Below are 23,816 nucleotides of genomic sequence, written 5' to 3'. Positions count from 1 at the left end.
TATTAATCAGTTCTGATTATAGGAGCTAAAGCTATGCAACGTCATTTGACCCATCAAAGTATGTTGGAATCTTAAATTTCTATTCACCCTTGTCAGAAATGATATTTAACAACCCTTAAATATAGTCAAGATTATCTGCCCATCCATTTTCTAACAGCTTCTTCCAACTAGCAAAAATTACAAAAAAAAACTGTGAAAATTGAATAAGATGCCATTCGGGTTCATTAGAAATGATATCAAGTGGGGGTTATTCAACCTAAATTTACCCTATCCGAGGTAAAAGCTCCAAATGCAAAATATTGAAGTCAATCAAAATCCTACATTCATGTTAGTGCATTGATGTCGCTCAGAATCCCCTAATCAGGCCTAAACTACTGTCATGACTGACAGAAACTGAGCAGTCAGGTGGGATTGTAATATAACCCGTCCAATACAGTCTATAGAATATACTGTATATAGAGTACTTTATAGTGTATTATTCCTGAGAGATTAAGAGAGAAATTTAATTCCATTTTTAATGTTTCTCAGTATATAAGTGTACTGATACAGCATAACCATTACCAGTGTACAAGTACACAAGTAATCTAACAAGTACATTAAAAGGTTAAATTGAGAAGTTTTTTGGAAGGCTTAACCCAGTGTTACAATTAAATCAAATAAGTGCCACAAACCTAATGAGAAACGGGCAGGCCACTTGTTCCTATTTGTGTCGATTAGTGATCACTTGTCCGTTTAGCTCCGATTTGGCCATCTCCGGATGTGGTAAACAAAAGGAAAAAAACCGGATTAACAATGCAGTTAAGTGATCTTGGATGTTAACCATGATTTGCGGATTTCAGCTAATTGTCCTTAAATGCGCTGTATTTGAAAGGACCCCGGCTTGTTTGCTCGCAGACTTTGTGATCACATAAGCCCATCAGTGCCGAATGAGTTGCGCGTGAGTGGGCTGTGCGAGGATAGGCAGTATCTCTATCTTTTCCAAAGCTTTCCAAATCATTGCAGCACCAGCTGTGTGAACCACTGTGCAGAGGGGCTGTGGCAGCTGTTTCTGCTTGGTCTGCTGGAACTGCCTTGTTATAGTTTTATAGCAAGCATTTAATACTCTTTTAATACCCCGTTTCGTTTTTTTTTCTCCTCCACTGTTCTTAACGAGCTCCTAATGCCTGGGTAGCACAGAGTGTAATGGCATTGCATGTTTGTGCAACCAGTGGTTACAAAGTAAGAGGTCTTTGGCACCATTCATTGAGTTTATCTGTTTGCTGCTGTTTGTACATTCTTTGGCAGCAAGTGCTGTGGAGGACATAGACTCTCTTGTTCCAGGGGGTTGTTTTTTCTAATTGGGTGTAAAGTATTTTTTCTTGAAACCAGTGACCACATCGTTTCTGTCTGGATCATAACATCAAGAAAACGGTCTGTGATAACAGTAGTAAAAGGATGGGAGATATGCAGTCCCAGGCTCCTTATCGTGTACAACTGTTTGTTTGTAAAAACGCCTCTGATGTCATTCAGTCTGGGTGTTGAACACTTCGTGGGTTTTTTATAATCGCTTGACATTAAACCTAATCGTCATATCTTATGCAACCATGGCTGCAAGAAAAAAAAAACCATTTGAAATGTTAATTGCCCTGACAGATCAGGTGCCTGTTGAATAAGCACCTGATTAAAGCATGGAACTCTGTCACTTTCAACATACATTATTCATGTAAGGCATGTAATGTTTTAAGATTTAAGATTTAAGATTTAAGATTTAAGATTTAAGATTTAAGATTTAAGATTTAAGATTTAAGATATCTTTATTGTCCATCCAGCAAAGGATGGAAATTTGTCTTTAGCATCGCAACGCAATACTACAAAAAAACACCACTCAACATAAAATAAATACACATTAAAAACCGACAATAATCCTAGACATGCATCAATACATATACACATCTCGCTCTGCCCATATCACACTACCATGACACATAATCTGATAGCTTCACGCAGGAAAGAGTCACTTAGCTGCATTTAGCACTTGCAAGTACTGATAATGCTAATTAGTTAAAAGTTCTCTAGCTGTCAGTATCACCCACACCTAAAAAGTTTTTTTTTAATTGTTGCACTGTACAGATTTTAGATTAAATTACATACTCATATACCAATCACAGAGTTGAAGGCATGCTTTCAAATTAAAAATGGCACAATGCTTTGGGTTGCCTGCGGTGCATATCCTTTTCATATCACTACTTAATTAAATTACAGACAGGGAAGAGAAGGCCATCTCCTGAATTAATTACTTTAGCTTTATCACAAGACGCAGATTGCTTCATGAGTTGCTTAATTGTTGAGCTCTTTACGAATGGCTGCACGAGTGAGGAATGATTTAAGCCGGCCGACGCGATGGGGCTGTGTCCGCCTGCAGCAGCTTCTTCATGAGCTGTACCTGCAGTGGCCTGTGCTGATGGGGACTCCCCTGAGAAGCTGAACCGGAAAAAGAAGGGTGATGGTGTCAGTGGCTGATGTATGCGCGACTGTGAATTTATGATTAAAAGCTGTAATTAAGCAGAGAGGCCCAGTAGCGGACATCAGGCGCGGTATCGTGGAGCTGTTGTGAAATGTGTGCTCATTAGCCTGCCATTCCCAGCGAGGTACCGAGGTGGAGATTGAGTAGCATCTAAGGGAGTGCTCACTTGTTTTAATATACAGGATGTGGCACGGTGTAGCAGTAAGAATGGCTTTCCTGACTGACTTTACACTTGAGAAGATGTAAAACCAAGCAGAGAAAAAAAGACAGAGCATAATTTAAATTAGCCCACGAATGTGACCTTAAACACTTTTGCATTTTCAAACTTACATTTAAGCGCTTGAAGATGTTTCTCGTAAAGTTCAAGATGAGGACAGAAATGCGATATTAGCCATAGAAAAAATAGAGCCACATGACTGCTGTGCTGCTTTTTCTAAGCTGCTTAGGCAGTCTTCTGAGGAGTTAATCTATTTTCCTGTCTTCTTAATGTAGGCTTTCTGCTCTTCTGCCGTGGGCCAATAAAGAGCACATACATGAATTAAGAGCTCTGCTCTCTCCTAGCAAACGTCTCACTTCCTCCCAAATATTTTGAAAACTAGTGCAAATATGACCACTGTCCAATGTCAAAAATTCCTTTGTGGTGTTTTTCCCTGGCTAACTTGCTTGACAAGTTTTTCTTTCATAGTTAACAATGAAGCAGATAAGATTTGTTTTGCATCACTGAGCTAAAGCTTTGAATTCTACAGTATATAATGTAATGTCAATTTAAGTCTTCACTCTTCAATCGAGTGCTATACGTTTTTTTTTTGGCTGTTCATAACTTCTGTATTTGTTCATAGGAATAGGTGGGTGTGTTCAGCATAAATCACAAAAAATAAACTGCATCGGAGCAAAACAACTATCATTATTTTTTTACATTTTTTGTGACTATACAAATAACCTTGGGAGGTACGATGACACAGTGTTTAGCATTGCTGCCTTGCAGCACTGGGGCCCTGGGTTCAGTTCTGGACTGATGTGAATTGCTTGTATATTTGGCCTGTGTTTGCATGGGGCTTTGCCAGGTGCTTTGTTTCCTCTCATAGTCCAACAGTATACTGGTGAGTTAACTGGCTTCTGGGAAAACTGTCCATGGTGTGTGTGTGTGATTGTTTGTCTCTGCCCTGCAATGGACTGGCATCCCATCCATGGTGAACCCCACCTTGCGCCTGTTGCTTGCCAGGATAGGCTTTGTCTCCCCCATGACATTGAACTGGACGAAGTGTTTAGAAATTGGATGGATGTTCAGGGTGTCACACATTTACAAAAGCAATAAATGCATTTCGGTTTAACTAGAATAACAAACCACTAGAGTGCTTTTGCAGAAGTCCTATGGGTGTTAAATGACATAGTTGTAGTTAAGTATTAACTGTGGACAGATTACTTTACACCCAAGTCTGACATTACAAAAGCTGCAGCTTTATGTTGGAAAACATGCTGTGTGTAAAAAAAAGAAATGGGAATTTTGCCATCTTTTGACAGGAAAGGTTTGGGTCAACTTTGTTTTAGAATTCCCAAAACTTGGTGTGGTATGATTCTCCATATGTTAATGTATATAATATAATAGCAGTCAATGCAGTTCCTGTGTCCTTTGCTGTATACTGTGAAAAGTGAATTTATCAAAACGCTACAGTAGCATGCATTCAAAGCAATCAGTGACTGTAAACAGAACCTGTTTGCTTTTCTGAAGTTCCCTCGATACGGTGCTATTTCACCGAAACTCAGTGCTAATGTGTGCAGCAGAGCTGCAAGCCACGGCTGCTGAATTTAGACTGGACCTTAGACAAACCCTCACACATTGCATCTGCTCAACCACAGTTTCACTTTGTTTTAATTTTGTCATTTTTATTTTTTAACATTAGAGCTAGTTGAATAGTTAATAATAACAGTTCCTCTTTGCCTTAGACACAGAGGGTGACCACCGGGAGTGATCGGCCTCAACTGATACGATAAACTGGCAAAAGTTCAAGCTGAATCCCAACAACAGGCAAAGACCTTTGCTGTGATATTACCAAAGAAGGCCTAGTTAAAAGACTTGGACACACTGGGCTGTCGAATAACATCCTTATGTTAGAATGACAGGACTAGAAGTTTTTTTTTCATTTTGATGAACAAATGTGAACAGTTTGCAATGTGGAATAAATAGTGACAAAGTAGGATTTTATTTGTTATGTCAAATGAGTTTAGTATTATCTCATATTAGGGTTTAGTGAGGACCAGTTGAAGGTCAAATACTGTATGTCAAAATGTGTTAAAGCATAAAATCTTAAGGGGGTGTAGTTTTCCTACACTGTAACTGCGATGCCTAGCCCTCACCTACCACTGCGACCTTCTGAGTAATTCCAGCCTAGCCTGCGAGGAGATGGCCTGGCTCTGTCTTGTCTTGGCACACAGGACTCGGAAGTTGCTTTCGGGTTAACGTACCTCTGTGGTGAAGTGTGGTCTGCGACTCCACTAACCCTGTTTCTGTCTTGTTGGCAGTGTGCCGGGACTTTGCAGTGCTGGAGGATCATGCCCTCGCTCACAATCTACAGGAACAGGAAAGTATGTCCCTCTCTGTCACTGTGTTGTGGAGTGTTGGGCTCTGAACTGAAGCTGGGGAATACGAAGTCCAGCAGGTTTCTCATAAAAACCTGCGTTCTTCCTTCCCAGGAGAAACTGAGACCAAAAATTAGCCCTTGTTTCGTTCTTAGTATTCATAAGTATTTGCTATTAGCAGATAGCACTTTAGAACAGGACTGATTAATTTATTTGACTTTAATTTTTAATGTTAATATACTGTAAATTAAAGCAAGTTATTTAGTGATGAAAATAGCTAAATGAAAAAGGGAGTTGTTTCTCTAAGCAGTTTCACATATTGAGGACTGCATTTTGAAGTATCCTACAAAGTGATTCTTGCAGTTATGCATTGTGTTAGAACTGCAGAGATGATCATGTAGTAATCAAATTTAAAGTCTATGCATATGTATGAGTTTTCTTCAATGAAATAATTTTCATTTGAAAAATACCATGTTTTATTAAGCTTTGTTGAACTTGGTTTATTTGCTGTTTTGTGTTTAGAAAAATCAATGTCCCATTAAGGTGATTTAAAAATAAAGGACATTCAGAGTGCCTGCATGTTTAAATAATGACCAGTATTAAAATGTTGTTCTATATTTTCTCATAAAGATAATGTGTGGAGATGTGCAGAGGAAGTGAGACTACATATTTGAATGTTTCTGCCACAGTTACTTTCTGTGACACTTTGGAAAAACACTAAGTTTCTCTACTTTGATTGTCAGACTTCCTGTGTGATTATCAGTCTTGCTCTTTGCCCAGGCACTATCCAGTAATTACTCTGCTTTGTAAGCCTTGGAGTATGTTTATAGTTTATCTCAAATGTGTACACCAACTTTTTTCTTTATTTTATTGAGTGGAGAGCGCACAAAACAGGGGATCTGTAACCTGTTACCAGCAGTTATATCACCCTGCAAATGGCAACTTACTGAAGCTCAGCATGTGTGAGCCTGATCAGTACTTGGATGGGACACCTCCTGGGAAAAAAATACTAAGGTTGCTGCTGGAAGTGGTGTTAGTAGGTCCAGTAGGGGGCACTCACCCTGTAGTCCTAATCCCCTGTATAGTGATGGGGACTACTGTAACGAACGGCCGACATACAGGTTGTATGAGCCGGTTGCTGTGCGGTGATGACACCACCCTCTACTCCCCTGCGCATAACAGGGATGTTGGCCACCCGGGCTGACAAAGGCCTTCTTTAGCTCAGCCGGCAAGACCCCTGTTCAGTGACGCCGGAGACCCGGGTTCGATCCTGAGGCAGGGGACGAACTGGGGCAGGAGCGGCAAGGGCAGAATCCCCCAAGAACCCGAAATCCCTTCAAATAAAGGAGCCATCCTTTAATTAAACCAAGGTCTTTAGTCTCTGTTGGTCCTTAAAAATCCCAGGCCATTTCCCCAAAAGAGTAGGGACGTTACCCCAGTACCCTGGCCTAATTTCTCCCGGCCTTTACCAATCATGGCCTCCTCATAATCCCCAAGATTATGAGCTATGGCATGATGGTAAAGTTGGACTGTGAGGACATGGCTGTTCTTCTCCTGGTCTAAACTACAAACCTGAACAGAAATATGTAAAGGAGTGCAAATGGCCCTGGGTGAACAGTAAACATATGTATCATGCTACAGTCTGATCGTCCAGGAGCTTGTGCAGTGGTTTTCATCAAATCTTGGCTTTAGCCTGTGCTGAGTGTGCTCTGTGTGCTTTTGTCTGGCCTGTATGTGCATCACAGATGAACAGACATTCTGCTCTAACACTGTACACGTGTATTTGGAGTAATTAAAATACTGGCCTGGACAAAGAGCACTAATAGTAGCAATGTTCATGGAGTTATGGGTGAATTTTAATTAGCTGTTTCTACCTTGCCACCTAGATAATGAACGCAATTTAGTATAAAGAGACATCTGTGATACAAGGTGACAGTCTATCAAGTACTAGCATCTGGATTTCTATTTGAAAAAACACTATGAAAAAAGATATTGTATCTTTGCAATACAGACGATGTGCTGATCTTACTGGAAACACTTCCTCCTGTGGTACCAAGCTGGTAGTCATTGGAAGAGTTCCAACAATGTTCTGCCCAGACAGAACCCATAGACTAACCCAGCTTTCCAGACTTATTGAGATCCCAGCTGGTGTGTCTGTGTGGTGCTGCAGTAAAATTGAGACTCCTGAGCTGTTTCAGGTGTTTGGCTGAAGGTACTCTATTGATGTTTTCTAGACTAGAGGGTTTTAAGTTTTCATTTTGGCCCAGTACCAAGCCTATGTAAGCAGTCTCTAATGAGGTGGAAAGTATGCAGGACAAAATCAGCTTAGTGGGGATTTACACTGCCCTGCAAAAATATTCAGACCCTTGCACAGTTTTCATATTTTGTTGCTTTAAAAGTTACAGTCAGGACATTTTGAAGTAGCAAAGTACTGTTTGCTACACAACCCCTCCAGACATTCAAAGCCAAAACAACAAAGTAAGTCTGTAATACGGAAGAAAAATGGAAAAGTCATGATTGCATACATATTGAAACGCTTTGCTGTGGCAAATAGAAATTAATGTAGGAACAGAAAATGACCTAAATGACACAATTAGTTGTGTGGCCACTGCATTAGCAGTGCTTCATGTGATTTCAGAATAAATACACCTAACTCTATAAGATCCCTGGCTTTAGTGAATTTAAAGCAAATACAAAACAAAGAGTTTTTAAAACAACTCAGGGATAAAGTTGTGTAAAGGCTTAGATCAGGCAAAAGATAAAAACCTTTCAGAGTCCCTTAATATCTCTTTGAGCCTGGTGAAGTTAATCATTAAGAAATGGAAGGCACCCAGACACTGCCATATCAAGAGTTCCCGTCCCTTCAACGCAAGCAGCCTGGCAGGGAAGAAACTGGTTGGGGATGCCACCATGAATCTGACAGTGACTTTCAAAGAGTTCCAGATCAACGGGTCTTAAGCCACTTCACTAAGGGCATTTGTATTTAACAAAAAAACAAATTCAACTCAAATCCCACAACAAAACACCTAATTGAAAATAAAAACATCTGGCAACAGGAAAGTTTTTTTTGTGGTCAGACAAGACAGAATTGGAACTTGATGGTTTAAATGCAAAGTGTTACATCTGACACAAACTCAACATGCAGTATTGCCATCCCTGTTTTTTAAAGCATAGTAGTGGCAGCATTATGTTACTGTATAGTTCTGCTTCTCATCATCAGGAATTAGAAAGCTTTTCAAGACTGATTATTACATAGATGGAGCAAAGCACTGGCAAATCTTCGAGAGAAACTACTTCAGACCTAAAAATTCACCTTTCAGCAGGACAGTGATCCAAACCTAAAGGCTAAAGCTACACTGGAGTAGCTTAGGAATATAAAAGTAATGTCCTTCTGTGAACCTGTGGAAAGACTTGAAAACTGCTGCCTATAAGTGATCCCCAAGGAATTTCAGAAAGCTTGCGCAAATCCACTCTGAAAAATGGGCAAAAAATTGCACCAAGCTGGTATCCAAAGTTGGTAGAAACATAACCAAAAACATTAGATGCTTTTATCCAAAGTGACTTAATTTTGAATTCATTTACTTAGCCGGGGAATTTCACTAGAGCAAGGTGAGTGAAAAGCCTTGCTCAGGGGTACTTCAGCGGTACTCCACCCAGGATTCGAGCCCACAATTTTCCTTTTATAAATCCAGAGCCTTGTCTAATATGTCCCTGTCCTGCATGTGACAAGATTGTTCTCTGTCAGTAAACACAATTCCAGAAGAATGGCGGTGTGTATTTTACTGGTTCCACATTACATTCCTCATCCATTTTTTTTTCTTCCAGTTGAGAGCCATCTGGCCTCCAACATTCACAAGAGCCGTCTGGTGCAGCAGGACTTGCAAGTGGCTAAGAAGCTGCAGGAGGAGGAGGACCTGAGGGCCAAAGTTCGCATCCAGAGAAAACACAGGGACATGTAAGTAACCAGCACCCTGTTCACTGACAGAATTCTACTGCTAGGCCAGGTGAAAAGACGATTCAAACAAAAAGCTTTTCTTTCTTTCTGAAATATTGTTCTGTTGTTTAGCATCTAGAAGTAATTTCAGGATGCAGGAAAGAAAAATGCTAGGTGACAGAAAATTACTTAAATGTTCTGCTGTGCCTGTACTACAGTACATGAACAGAGTCTCGTGTTCTGATTCCAGTATTAAACCTGATCATTTTCTCTTTGGTAGTATAGGGAAGCACATATTTAGAAAAACCTTTAATCTTAAAGAATGACTTTACATTTGTACAGTGTTAAAGTAGCATTACAGGAACATCTCAAATTTTGAGTTCGGCTAAGAAATCTCATGATTCACTAATTTTATCCCAGGTGAATGAGCTTCCCACATCTTCCTGTGTCGTGCTTCCACCAGTAGACTTACAAGGACATGGGAAATCGCCCCCAGAGAAAATCTGGAAATAACAGCTTAGAATATCAAACCTGTCTTTTTAATCTAAAGATGCCTCCAGTGCTAGGAGCCTTTTCCTCCTCATTTTCTGAGTGACTTGTTTCTTTAAAGGTTCGTGCCGCTGGTGTTCTTGCATGTGTAGCAACACCCTGGTTATACCCAGGGGAAATTAAGAAGCAGTGAAATGGAAGGAGAAGGTGACTGTGAATCAGGGTTAGGTAATGGCTTCATTCAGACAGATCTCTTATGAGACAGCATCAGTCTTCCAAAGGACGTGTGCGCTACCAATAACACTCTTCATTTGGTTGAACTATTTATGTGTTTTCATAGCTTATTTAACCAGACACAAATCCAGTGAGAATGCTGTATTCTGTGCAGTAAAGGCCAAGTTTCATAGCCAGTACAGAGGACGGGCCTTTAATTTGAGCCATAGCAACAGTTCTGACGTCCTGGAGAAATTTTGACCTCTCTGCTATCCAGCCTTGTATGAGTGTGACCACAGCTTGTGTTGGAAATTGGGATTCTTGATGCCTTACTTGCCTTGTATAAAGTGAGAAGAGATCTTAATTTTAAAAAGGTGATCCAGACTTGTACTGTGATACAGTACTTGTATTTTCTAGATGAAATGCCTGTATTTAATCATTTTTGTCTTTCTTTCACACATTTTCCCGAAACATTCAGAAATTGGCTGCTGAATTAGGTTTTTCTTAGGTGTTTCTGTCTTGAAAGAGTTCCCCGTGCTATGCACTGTCCAGTTTTTATTCTCCTGGATCACTTTAAAGCAGCAGCACCTGAAGAGCTGGGAGAAATGGTTAATGGTTGTACATCAGTATTATACGCAAAATGCTTAAAGTCATCTTGCTTGACCAACTGGCTAGATTTCTCTTTTGGTATGTTCTAATATCACGTTTGTACTTATTCACATTGCAAGGGAATAAACAAATTGTCAAAGCAAACTCTCAAAAACATTATCTGGCCCAGCTGTGTGGTTCTGTGACTGAATTTTCATTCATAGGTGACGACTTATTGTTGTTTGTGTATCTTCTGCAGCGAGCGAAGTGATAATGAGATCGCTCAAGAGATCCAGGAGCAACTCGTGAAGCAGGCAGAGCAGCAGAGACAACAAGAAGAGAAAGATGAGGTGAGAACCCTCACAGTTCCTATAGATCCCAGTTGCTTTTTGAGGGATTCTCTTCTAATTGATGAGTGAATCTGCAGGTACCGAAGTATACAGACCAAGACCACCAGGTTTCGTAACAGCTTCTTCCCCCAGGCAGTAAGACTGCTAAACAGCCAACCACAGCGGACGCCTGCAGTTACCCAAACGGCCGCTGGCGAATAGGCAACCTCCTTGAACTGATAGGGTGCACCAGCGCCCTCCTGTCACTTGCACTCTCAAGACTCATACGAAGAGCGCTAAATACCTCCTATCCTTTAGATACTTTTGCACAATCTGTAAATTGTATTGTAAATGGCAATTGTGTAATTTATTGTATCCTAATGTTAATCTAATCCCTATAAATTCCTGTCCTTCTACTCTTCTATCCCTCTTAACGAGCTTGCGGACAAAGCATTTCATTGCCAACAACACCGCTGGATGCTGTGCTGTTCGTGCATTGATAAATAAACCTTGATTGATTGAGGTAATGCCAGTGGTATATAGTTAAGTTGCAGTGCACAAGCATGTTGCAGATACCTGTATTTTGGTATTGCACAACAGCAGGAGTCACCTTTTTTGTGATTATGCAGGTACCGAAACACAGTCTAATAGTCAATAGCACCCCTTGTCAATGAGATCTGTGTGAGAACCTATTTGTATTTGTAGGCCAAGACTTTTATCCTTATACCACAGTGCCTACTAAGTACCTCCAGAGAACATACTGTACACACACCTCTGCTATACTGGTGCCATCTCTGGCTGATGGTGTCTTGTGGAGATCTCAGTTTTTTTTGCACCCACTGTTCTTTTAGGCTATTGCTCGCAAATTGCAGGAGAAAGAGATGAAGGAAGAGAGGAGGAGGATGAAACAGCTTCAGGAGGCACCCTACGAAGAGAGCTACTATGATGAGAAAGGAGGTATGGATTTGCCTCTCTTTCAGATGGATTTTGTCATGGTTTGTGGTGGTCGTGGGAGAATTCCATTCAGAAATGGATCACCTCCTCTTTCAGGCTGTGCAGAAATCTGTTAAAGTCAGCCATCTCTCAGTCTGTGCTCAAGTTTAGATAGAGTCAAGGAGGCAAAGTAGCACATTCATTTTGCTGATTTAAGCAAAGTATTGACCTTGTGAGAGTGTTATGGCTTTCAGTTTTTGCTGAGAAGTGATTTCACGTTTTTCCATTTTTAACTGCAGCCCCTGCAAACTGGGCATTCCGTACTTCTTACAAGTTAAAATGACTGTGAGTGAGGCAGTGCCAGATATAATGGAGACTTTTTTTTCTTGAAATTTCTGATGTTTAAAGATAATCATTGTTTGAATTGTGAAAGAGGTTGGTTGAGTCACAATAGAATTGTGATAAAGGCTAACGTGAATCTATTGCTAGGAAAATTTTGGTTTGGAAAAAATAGCTGTTCTTTCAGGTTTATTATCTTTGGTAGACCTAAAGGTCATATCCAAAGTCTTGTTAGAACTCCAACAGCATGCAGATGGGATGATGGTAATTCTGAAATGCATATACGACCTGTCATATACTCTTGGAATAAGTGCAAATGCGAATCTGGCACTGTTCTTTCAGGTGCATATACAGTACAGTTATTGTGGATGTATGTGCCATCTGCAAAATAACCTTGCTCCTGTCCTTTGATCTCTTGTTAATGTAAAATGCAAAACTGTTTTATATCTGCTTAGAGTCTGTAGACAGTGTCATGGTCACTCTGGAACAAAAATAGGAAATCACATACAATATACCCATTATACTGTATATTGCATAACATACTTGTCTGGTAAGAGCAAAACATTGGCCTGGGTACCGACTGCTTGCAGCTGTTTGTCTTAAATTGATAAGAAGCTAGGAAAGCAAAGCCCTGCAGGTCCTTTGAGTGTGACTTCAAGTTACAATTTGAGATGCGTCGTGTTTTTCTTGCCTTTCTGCCATAAAATTCTCCTTCTCAACCAGCTGGAGGTGCCAGTTCTGCCTTTTTTTTGCATATGTGAGCATAAGGATCCTGTGGGCTGAGGCCATCTGATCAGCCTCTCTCAATCTGGAGATGATTTAGCTGCTTCAGTTAACCCACTCAGTGCTGGAAACCCAGGTTTGAAACCACTCTTCTATCCACATGGAAATAAGGATGCGGCAGCTGACTTCCTGCAATGTGGTCATTCCCAAAGTGTTCGGAATTCTGCGGAAGACGTATTCTGCTGGTCTTGGTGGATTTAAGATCCAGTTTAGGAATTCGAAGCAAATCCTCAAAAGATTTGAGGACCGTTTGCTTTGAAAACGAATGCAGGGCCTGACGCAAACCGCTTGCTGCTATCTTTTTATTGAAGTCAGTCTGCTAAGGCGGTCAGAAGAAAAGAGCTGAACGCGTACGCTTGGTGCTGGTCTATGGAGGCGAGTCTCCTCTCTCTGAACAGACGGGCGAAACCAGCTTGGCAAGTCCTGCTCTGTACTCCTCCGCCAGTGGGCTCTCCCCCAGACAGATGGACAGACCGAGGGAGAGCAGCACTCTGAAGTGATTTCTCTCAGGGAGGGGCTCTTTTCCTGCTTATCGGGATTTTGCCATGACTTTGCTATCAGTGGAACTTCGAGTTCAGGCTTTCCTGTACGATTCAGAAGGGAAGATCCCTCCAAGGACGGCAACCTAATCTGTCCATTCCGGGCTGTATCCGCAACTCCCTGTTGTGTGTGTGTGTGTGTCTCTGTTTCATTAACCCTTTGTGCTTTTTTCCTGCATACAGTATTTTTTACTTCATCTTGTAAAATCAGTTCCATTATCCCCCCATCTGCCTTGTACTCACTTACAGCACTCGTCTAAAACATTAGAAATTAAGAGGACAGCTGTTAGCTATACCCAGGAAAATAGAGAAGGCGTATGTCATGATGCAATATGTACTAATAATAAATAAACTTGTTGAGCTAGAACTGTGCCACACTTCCTGATTCATCAGTTACAGATGTTTTAGTCATCTTTAGTGGATGCATGGTTTAACCTTGAGGGAGTCAATGTCTGCATTGAAATAAAACAGTGTTATAAGGTATTAAAGACCAGATTGGGATTTTTTGGCAGTAGGCATGTTACTGTGTACAGTATGTAAACCTTACACTGAAAGCACTCCTTTGTTGCAAATAATACAGATGTCAGTACTAATTAATGTGGCTTGTTGATGTTCAGAAAATAACTTCATAGTTATGTGCAGAGAGCAATGGGAATAGGAAACCAGTTGCAATACCCATCTGTTGTAATGTTACCTCTGTTTATATTACTGTACGTATAACAAATTCTGTTAATATTTTTAGTACTCAAAGCACATGAACAGAAGCTTCCATTTGTTTCTGATATAATCATACTTGGTACAAAGGAGTTCTTTAATCTTATTGCTGGCCTTATCTCATAGGAAACATTTCCTTTGTTTGGTGAAGTCCCTACATCTTTCAGGAAATGAGGGGAGGGTGCATGCATTCTAAATAAACTCCTCTGGTCAGATAAGTTAAAAGGGAAATTCTTCCATTACCACTTTTTTAAGCAAAGGGAAGAAATGCTTTGTCTTGTCTCTTGATCAGAGTAGCATCCTTTATTAGAGGTAGAGTTAGTATCGGGGAGATGTTTGTGCCACCCAAGGAGAGCTGATTAAAACCTGGAAAACCCTGTGTGTACATAAGCCTTAGTTTGAATCTGTGTCACAATAATAAATCAAATAAAATCAAGTCAAATCATGCATTTAAGTCCTTTAAAATGAGCCTGAAAGCAGTGCCCTACAGTCATGTGTGGTAAAGTTTTTCTTTTTATGCGTAGAAAATTACAGAGTTAAATAAAGAGGGACAGGGCTTTAGTTTTCTTTGTGCTCCCATTAAAATAACATTGTGGAATTAAGCCTCCAACAAACAGATCTAGTGTTACAGCTTCAGAGATGCTTATAAACCTGAGTTATTATGATTTATAGAATCAAAGGGATTCCATACTTGTTCATATTTGACTTTTAGCTTCACCGGGCAAAACGTTCTTTGACAAATGTCCCTTTAGTTTTAAATGCTCTTCTCAGACATTTTAAGTTCAGGCATGCATAAGAAAGTGTGATGACTTGTTTTTACTTTCCCTACTGCTTTTTCTCTGGTGTAACAGGTCTGAAGGGCATGTAAGCATTTGCTACCGAGATAGGTAGGAATGCTTTTAGGTACGGGCAATGTTAGAAATACCTGTTTCCAGGCTGCGTTTTGGCAGAAATTAAAACGCTTGCCTTATGGACAGTAAATGATATACAAGAGTAGCTTTCAGGCAGGGTTAGAGTCTGTAGGGGATTGTACGTGCTGCTACAGTCTCCTTTGTCAACAGGATCAAGATTATTGAGAAATTGTCCATCTTTGCTTTGCTTGTACATTTGTGTAGACTCTGAAGTTGCACTTTTGCCATATTTCCAGACTGTGCGGCTCACCCACAATTGAGGAAAAGGGTAGTAGCTGCTGACAAAGGAGACAAAGCAGCTACTCTTGTATATCAATTACTGTCCATAAAACAAGTGCTTTAATTTCTGCAAAAAACAGCCTTGAAACAGTTATTTCCAACACAGACCTGTTTATCCAGATGTTATCACAGGTCACCACTGAGTGTGGCCTGTCGCATAAAGGTGAACTGCAGTCCCAACTTCTCAGACCGGTTATTAAATCTCAGTATTTAAATAATTGAATTGAACTGAGCCCAGGCAGGAGAAAGTACTACAGTATATAGTCACCATGTTCTCATAACCCTCTGGTGTCACCAAGGGGCGCGAGCAAGAGTTTGCGAGAATTGTGATGTGAAATGGCCCTTCCTGCTCACTAGTCACTAAGATAACTAATGTAATGCATTAGTGCGAGCGGATATTTAAAAGTCAAAAGCAATATTTCTATTGAATCAGAAGATATATTCACAAGCAAATAGTATCCAGTCTAATAGGGCCTGTTACACGTTACCGGCAGTTTTGTTGCCTCATTCTGATTTGCAGACGGCAATATGGTGCTGCACATACCTGAAAATTTAAAATGTAAATTGGAGGTTTTACACATTTACTAAGTACATTTTACTTTCATTGTAGTTTGAAATGCTCTCACCAGTGTTGATTCTTTCTAACCCCGAAATATAAAAATTGCATTGTAGTTACTTAGGGTAAAACAACCTGAACTTAAAACTTTGAAGTTCTCCTACAATTAAAATTCAAAGTTGTGTTGTCTTAGAAAGAAAAGAAATCCTTCCCCAGTAAAAGTGGAGAGAATATCCCATCACCAATGACTGAAATTGTCATGTACATTAAATAATGAATTATTGTGAATAAAAGGAGACAAAACTGTCCTCAGGGGCCAATTCTTTTAAGTGAACTTAAATCCCTCTTTGTTGTCTGTCTGTCCAGTTCATCATATTTATTTTTATTGTTTTGTCCTATTTGTAAAGCTTCTACACTTCCTTTGGATTTGTGTGCCATTTAACCCTGTCTGTACAGATACAGTAGTAGATCCTGTTGCCCCAGAGGTGACTAATCATTGTTTTTACTAACCCAGCTCTGCTCACCTGCTTTTCTCCACATGTGCGTTTCCATGCAACATCCCCCAACTACCCTCTCACCCTATTCCCGCGACACTCCACCCAGAGCAGAGCCGTGGCAGACATCCAGAGCGTCTGCTTCCCGACGGCAGGAAAGAGCGAGGACATTACAGTCACGACAGAGACCGCAGGCACAGGCCTGAGTCTCGCGGCTCACAGTCCACCTTCTATGCAGACGGTGATGTGGCACACAGGAGGGACGAGCTGCAGCGGTCACCTCCTCGCAGGGCTCAGAAGCCCAGGCAGGAGTCTCCTGACTCCGAGAGGGTCGTGCGCAGGAAAGAGAGGCCTCCAAGACCCCCCTCTCCCCAGTTCAACAGGGTGCGCCACAGGGAAAACAGCAGAGAACACGGAAGAGGCAGAAACAGCCAGGAAGACCATTATCTCGGGCCTAGCAGGACCAGGTCCACAGAGGAGAGTGTTGATGACAATGACTGGGTGGACAGGCAGGGGCAGGAACCGCAACTCGATGAGGTGTTTGAAGAAAACAAGCCCCTGTCCCACAGGAGGGAGGAGAGAAGAGAGCACAGGGACCAGACTGAAGAGGCGCATAGAACGCACTCTCATTCACGCGAAGACAGACATCACCGCCACCACCCCAAAGACCCAGGTACAGTAATGGCACCCGTGTGACCTGGCAATGGTGGTGGTGGGTGATTTTAGGAATTTCCTTTACTGCCTCTGTTTTTCCTTTTTCTTCAGGGTGCTTGCTCCAAGGCTGATTAATCAATACTGTCAACTGACTACAAAACAGATTCAGGTCACTCCAATCTTTAAATACTCCAAATAGTTTGTCTTAGCATTGGATCGTACTGGACTTTTTTTATGGCAATTTAAAGTGTAATTCACCTTTGACCCAAGTCATTCAGGAAGTTCCTCTCAGATATCTTTGACCGCTTTGTTTCTTTAGCCTATTAATCCTGTCCCACTGGCGTGACTATCTCCAGCCTCGGGTGATCTAGTTTGACTGTCTAAAGTGCGCCCTGTATCTTTCAATGTATGCATACTCGCCCTTCAGGTAGGAAAGCGCGAGGGGACTACGGCATGAGAGAGGTGACTCAGGGTGTTGCTCGCATGGACCTCCGGGAGCAGGAGCTCAGGGATCTGGAAGTGGCCAGGAGACTACAAGAGGAGGAGCTGAAGGTGAGTATGCGCATTATCTTCTCAGAATCTGCACCCCCCACAAAAAACTGTCCTTGTTAAATTATCAAAAGAGATGATCTTTGACTTATCTATTGGACATGGCTTCTGGTGTTCTACATTTACATTTATTGGACTTGGAAGCACAAGCCCTGCAAGATTTGGTTATTTCTGTAGAAGCCATGGAAATGCCAACAGTCCTGTAATTCACTGGCAGAAATGCAGTGCGAAAGTACTTTAAAACCTGACTCTCGGACCAACCAACATACAGAGATGTAGTGTAAAGGCAAAATGAATTTGAATGGGATCCCCTCTTTATTGATCTCCAAATTCTGTACAGATGCAAAAAAGCATATACAGTGGATATTTGTGCCAAACATATCTTTTAGAATTAAGGCCAAAAAGTTCAACCTTGGTCTCGTGAGACCATAATACATTTTCCCACATAGTTTGGGGTGATTGAATGTATTTTTTTTTGCAAAATTTAGATGGGCTTGGATGTTCTTTTTTGTGAGAAATGGCTTCCATCTTGCCACCCTACCCCATAGCCCAGACATGTGCAGAATACTGGAGATTGTTGTCACATGCAAAGAGTGACCAGTACCTGCCAGAAATTCCTGCAGCTCCCTTAATGTTGCTGTAGGCCTCTTGGTAGCCTCCCTGATAAGTTTTCTCCTTGTCCTGTCATCAACTTTGGAGGGTCATCCTGATCTTGGCAATGTCCCTGTGGTGCCACATTTTCTCCACTTATCGATGATAGTCTTCACAGTGCTCCATGGTACAGTACATCCAATGCCTTTGATATTCCTTTATACCCCTCTCCTGATTGGTACCTTTCAACAATAAGATCCCGTAGATGTTTTGTCAGCTCCTTGCGGAACACGGCTATCCCAGTAGGATGCAACCACGAAAGTTTAAAGGAAATCCTACAGGAACAGCTGATTTTTATTTGGGGTTAATCAGAATCACTTTCATTGATGGCAGGTGTATGCTACTTACCTTTGGACATGATTTTGAATGTGATTGGTTAACTCTGAACACAGCTACAGCCCCCATTTTAAAAGAGTGTGCACACTCATGCAACCACGGTGTTGTAGGTTTATTAATTTCAGTTATTTTTCCTAATAATTATCTTTTCGTTTTTTTCTTGAATTTTGTTGGTTGCAAGGTCACATTAAAGATGGAAAAATGACTAGCGTTATTTTTCTTGATTTCTGGCTTTACATCACAAAAACCTGCAAATTCAATAAGGGTGTGTAGACTTTTTATATCCAATGTAGGCTGAGTATTGTGATATACTGTAAACGAAGGTTGCATTGCCTAAATATGCTTTGATCTGATGTGTTTACAGTAATACTCTTTTTTTTCCTGGCACAATTTCAATGTTAAAAATGTCTTTTAAAATATCATTGTGATAAATAGAGCAAAGTTTGAGACTTGGGCATAATAAACAATATAGCACTGCACTGGAAACCAGGCCTACAGTATGTGCTGATCAGGTTAGACAGTGAAGGAAATTGCTCAGAGTGGAGGTTGGGTTTGGGCTTATACTGCTGTCCCTGTAGCTGATGAAGCCAGAAGGATTTACGTTAACCTGCATGCTTGTGTTAGATTGATTTCTTTACCAACCCCAAAAGATAGATAATCTTAGAGAATGACAGTCAGTTCGAGGAAAGAATGAAAGAGAACCGCAAGTACCATGCTCATAAATTTATTGTAGTTACAGTATATCATTGCTGGTGAGTTCAAGCCTAGGTTAAGTCACTAGACAACTTGGGACCAGAATTCGTTAATGGATAGTGTTGGGACTAGTTATTCAGGACTTTCTTGGCTTTCCAGCTAACAGCTGCAGTCACTATCCTGTGACTTGCTGGGGGCCTGCAGGCCTGTAGTGACATCAGTGAGAGATGCATAGCTCCTCTATTTTGGCACTGATTGTCCTATAGGCACTGCAGTTTCCAGGGTGCTGAATAACAAGTACCTGAATCGGTCAGAGGACCCTGTAATTGTTTCCTAAGTACTTGTGTGGGAGACTCAGTCGGGGAGTCTTAAGAAACAGTTTTCAAATCCTTATTGGGTGGGTGTGTAATGCAAGTCAATCAGTGTTGTTTTAGAGTGTGTCACTACAGTATGTACAATTGAAAGGAAGGCTTCATTCTGAGTGTTTTTCAGGCAAGCCAGCTGGAAAAGAGGGCAGCTCAAGTGGCACAGGATGAGGTAGGCTAACAATGTCATTGTTCCCAAGCATTTCCTTTGTGGAGTTTGCGTCTTCTCCCCATACATGCGTTTTCTTTGGGTGTTCCGGTTCTCATCTGACATGCTGGTTGGGTTAATTAGTCCCTATCAATTATGTGTGTATTAGTATGTGCCTTGCGATGGACTGTTGTCCACTCTAAAGTGTGATCCCGCCTTACACCCTGTGCTTCCGAGAAAGGCTTTGAGCATCTACGACTGGGACTAAATGACTTTCAGATGGGGACCAATGGATAATAATTTATCAGAGTGTTTGTCATCTGCCCTTTCCAGCTTGTTCTTTTTCCTGTCACCGTGTCCTGCATTGTGCTTGCACAGTACTTTCTTCTCTGCTGCTAGACTATTTGCTTTATTATCTGTTGCAGTCAAACAAATGAGCCTCTGTTGTCCAAACTGAAATTATATCCTAAATATTTTCATTAGCACTGGTGCCTCACAGCTCTAGGACCCTGGGTGTAATTCAGGACCTGGGGTACTGGCTGCCTGGAGTTTGTATATTCTCCCTCTGTTCACATGAGTTTCCTCTGGGTGCTCCCGTTTCTTCTACCAGTCCCAAAACATACTGGTAGGTTAATTGGCTTCTGGGAAAATTGGAGTGTGTGTGTCTTTGTTTTTGAAATGGTTAGAAAATGGCTGGATGGAAGGATATTTTTATTAGAAATTTAAAAATAGTCTGCAGCATTGGATAAAAAAACATAAAAGATGGCAAGCACTCCAGTAGCAATGCACAAACAAAACTAAATTAGTTGGACATCGGTGGTGTTGTTTTATTAGTTTTCATGGTGTGTTTGAAGGAAATTGCCCGGTTAATAATGGAGGAGGAGAAGAAGGTGTACAAGAGGTCAAAAGAAAGAGAAAAAGGATACACAGAAAGAAGACGACATGAAGCAGAATGGAAGGTGAGGAATTCTCGTTATTTTAAGGTTTCTGTGGGTAAATTTACCAGAATGTAAATTTCCCAAATTAGATGTTTACTTTGAGGGTAAATTAGAATGTCAGAAGGATTTTTCAGTGGTAGCATCCAGTGACTAAAACAAATTTTATGAAAATTTTTGGGACTTTGCATTTATTGGTCTGTTTTGCCCTTACCTCCTTTTTTTAGTCAGAGCTTATTTACTAATTAACTTTAATTAAAGTTAATTAGAAGCTCCTTTCCTTGAGTGGTATTTTGATTTCTTGCCGATAATGTACAGGGACAGAAAGGTTGAGTTTCTTTTGAGAATGAATAAATTCATGTACAATTCGCAAATGATCAATGCACTGACATACTCTTCTTGAATTAATTACTGTGATGGGTGCAACTTTGCTTCTCGGGGACTTGATCACAACAAACACAGCTCCATCCCTTAGACAGCGGTGAACTCCGCTACACCAAAAGAATTCTACATGTCAAACTACATACACTAAATGTCAAAGGCGGATGCCATCGATTTTGTAACGTGCTCAGTGCATTGAACCATCTTAAGCCTCCTTCCAACCACAAGCAATGTAATACAATTAAAAAATGGCATTTGCTTTAAGAATAACAAATTGTGCTAAATTATATTTGAAAAAAAAAGCAACATCAGGGGAACAAATACAGACCTGATGAGCCGTTTATTACTGGATTAAAACTTTAACTCATCATGTAAATACAGGAGTGCAGTTTAGTCTGCATCATCTTTGACATAGGCAAACTAGTTGACTCAGAAGAATTGATGAAGTAGGTTCAGTAATAAGATCAGAACTCATTCAGATGTCCTACATGATGCTAGAGCTGTATTTTAAAAGAGGCTTTAAAAGAGCTTCAGTTTGACTTCAGTATTGACCTCCCATGTGTGTGTCAAAGGAAGGGAATGGATTTATAGTTTGTGTGTATTTGGACGGGATATGATCATACTATTTTAGGGTCCACAAATTAACAGAACAATCACGTTTATTGATGCATCATCACCCATTGTTCCTCCGGCTTTAATCGGTGTTTGAAACTGGGGGCGTCAGGGATCAGGAGGTCTGAGCCTCTGCTGTTGTGTTCCAGCTGGAGCCTGAGGAAGTCGTTCGGCCTCGATCACGGGAGGAGTGCGAATACCAGCGACCGCGACAGCACAAACCAGCCCGGTATGACAGCCTGCTTCCCGCCTGCGACTGGACACCTGCACAATATTCCCTTCCATCTGTCATATCTAATAGAATGTTGTGAATGGAGGGCCAGGTTTACATTGATCTGTGTTTGTCTTGTTGGTAATATAACACAAAATATTGAGTTCAAGTGCGATGATATTTGGGTAGGGCTAGTTTTACCCTGAACTGGTTGTTTGCTCGAAGAATCTGAAAAGGGTAGAGTATTACCACTTAGGAGGGTATGTACAGATGTTTGAAGTGCACAGGATGTTACTGCCCAGCAGAAAAGAGAAACACATGGAAGCCTGTGCCATTGAACAATCTACAATTATACTGCTGTCCCTGTAGCTGATGAAACCAGAAAGATTTAAGCTAACCTTTACCTACCCCATAAGACAGATAAACATTGAGAATGGCAGTCAGTTAGAGGAAGGAATTAAAGGGAAACACAACTACCATATCCATAGATTTATTGTAGTTATATCATTGCTGGCAATGCCAGAAAGAAGATTTAAGTTAACCGGCATGCTCGTGCTAGATTAATTTCCTCACCAACCCTGTAAGGTAGATAAACCTTGGGAAAGACAGCTAGAGGAAGAAATTTGAGAGAGAAACAGCTATCTTACTCATAAATTTCCAGAAGTTCCATCAGAGCCTAATATTTACAACTTCATTGTAACAAAGACAATGCTTTTACTATAACTAGTTTCAATTTTTCTCTAAGACAGAAAAGGGTTAAACTGTTTTGCTGACCAAACATAAAACTTTAATAATTTAGTTTCTACAGTGATGCAAGATTCTAATTTTGTACAGTTTGCTGTGCAGTATATTCTGCTTTTTTACTGTGCTATAATTTTACTTATCTTATTTGAGAGGCGTAGTGTGGTCTTGCCTGTCTGAACAATGTAGATCAATTCCAAGTCTCTTCACACTGAGTTCAGAACTCTGACTGTTGAACAGACCTCTAGCAAGATGTCAGACAGGCTGCCAACTACAGCAACATGTTTTGTTTGCCCAGTGAGCTTGAGATACAAAATTAGCCATATAAGGTACTGGCATTTAATTTACAAGCATTTCCTGTTATTTGATATTTTTTCCAGTCTAATTTGCATTCCTTTGGAAACAAGGTACCCACTAGCTGTATGTTCTGAAAGAACGGCGCATAAAACAATATTTTCTGCAATCCTACAAGTGATTTTTTTTCTCCTTTCCTCTTAGTCCTCCTCCTCCTGTGAATGACTATGAGAATGTGGATTCCACCTATGCGTATCCACGCTCCTCCTGCTCTCCCAGGCCTGAAGCTGCGTACAAAGGTGTTTACCGCGCTCCCAGTGTGAACGGGTTAGCAAATGAAAACGAGCAGACCCCAGCAACCATGAAGCAGAATCAGAGTTGAGCTTGAAGGGTTCTTGGTGTGTTCGATTCAGTGAGACCACATCTGTGGAGTGTCCAGTTGTCCTGGTGTGTGCTTGCGATTGTGGTTGCACAATCTGATCCCAACATCTTTTCAGAGCAGTAACAAACACACACATTCCTATTAATCCAGTTTATCGACTTCTGTTTCATCAGGCTCCTGCAGACAGCTCCTAATTTTTACTGGCTAAAAGATTTTGTGGGGGATTTGTAAAAATAAATAGCACCGTGACTGGCAAAAGGATTTGCTCTGAAATCAATTTTTGAGGCAGGGGAGCTCATGCTGTTGTTGAAAGGTCTGTGTATATGTGCCTGTGGCAGGTTTTGACAGCTGTACTACCGCTAAAATAACCAAATCTCCGGATTTAGTACTGATTTTAACTGAGGAGAAGTCCAGCTCTTAAGACTGACACCATGTGTTTGTTCTGGATTGTCAGTTTTTATCAAAAGGGAGCAGAATGGAAGGGCAGTAAGACAGGATGCATAAAAAAAACTGAGCTGGCTTCTTAGAACCATCAGCTAGCTGTTCATTCTGCTGTTGCCTAAAGCTCAGACTTTATTTGAAACCTCAAAGGAGCACCAGGCCCCCTGTCAATTTCTCAAAAGGTCCTTCAAGACTTTTAACAGCACATCACTCAATATTAAAAAAGATACTAAGCTTCTAAT

The 23,816-nt window shown here is 40.9% G+C and overlaps 1 protein-coding gene across 5 annotated transcripts in view; it reads left to right on the top strand.

The window, feature by feature from the left end:
• Positions 1 to 23,816, top strand: part of ccdc50a (coiled-coil domain containing 50a) — a 32,450-nt gene that overhangs the window by 6,152 nt on the left and 2,482 nt on the right. For 2 of the 5 annotated variants that reach the window (XM_088912787.1, XM_088912788.1), the window contains exons 2-11: positions 5,024 to 5,086; positions 8,906 to 9,035; positions 10,564 to 10,654; positions 11,485 to 11,590; positions 16,291 to 16,854; positions 17,263 to 17,387; positions 19,557 to 19,601; positions 20,432 to 20,536; positions 21,655 to 21,734; positions 22,956 to 23,050. In XM_088912787.1, coding sequence (XP_088768913.1) covers positions 5,024 to 5,086; positions 8,906 to 9,035; positions 10,564 to 10,654; positions 11,485 to 11,590; positions 16,291 to 16,854; positions 17,263 to 17,387; positions 19,557 to 19,601; positions 20,432 to 20,536; positions 21,655 to 21,734; positions 22,956 to 23,050 — 1,404 coding nt within the window. Of the gene's footprint in view, positions 1 to 5,023; positions 5,087 to 8,905; positions 9,036 to 10,563; positions 10,655 to 11,484; positions 11,591 to 16,290; positions 16,855 to 17,262; positions 17,388 to 19,556; positions 19,602 to 20,431; positions 20,537 to 21,654; positions 21,735 to 22,955; positions 23,215 to 23,816 lie in introns of those variants that run through there. The other 3 variants (XM_088912786.1, XM_088912790.1, XM_088912789.1) reach the window with 3 other exon arrangements.

Source organism: Atractosteus spatula, chromosome 4, assembly GCF_055471065.1.
Source record: "Atractosteus spatula isolate fAtrSpa1 chromosome 4, fAtrSpa1.hap1, whole genome shotgun sequence".
Lineage (NCBI taxonomy): Eukaryota > Metazoa > Chordata > Actinopteri > Semionotiformes > Lepisosteidae > Atractosteus > Atractosteus spatula.
This window is presented reverse-complemented; position numbering and strand designations above follow the sequence as displayed.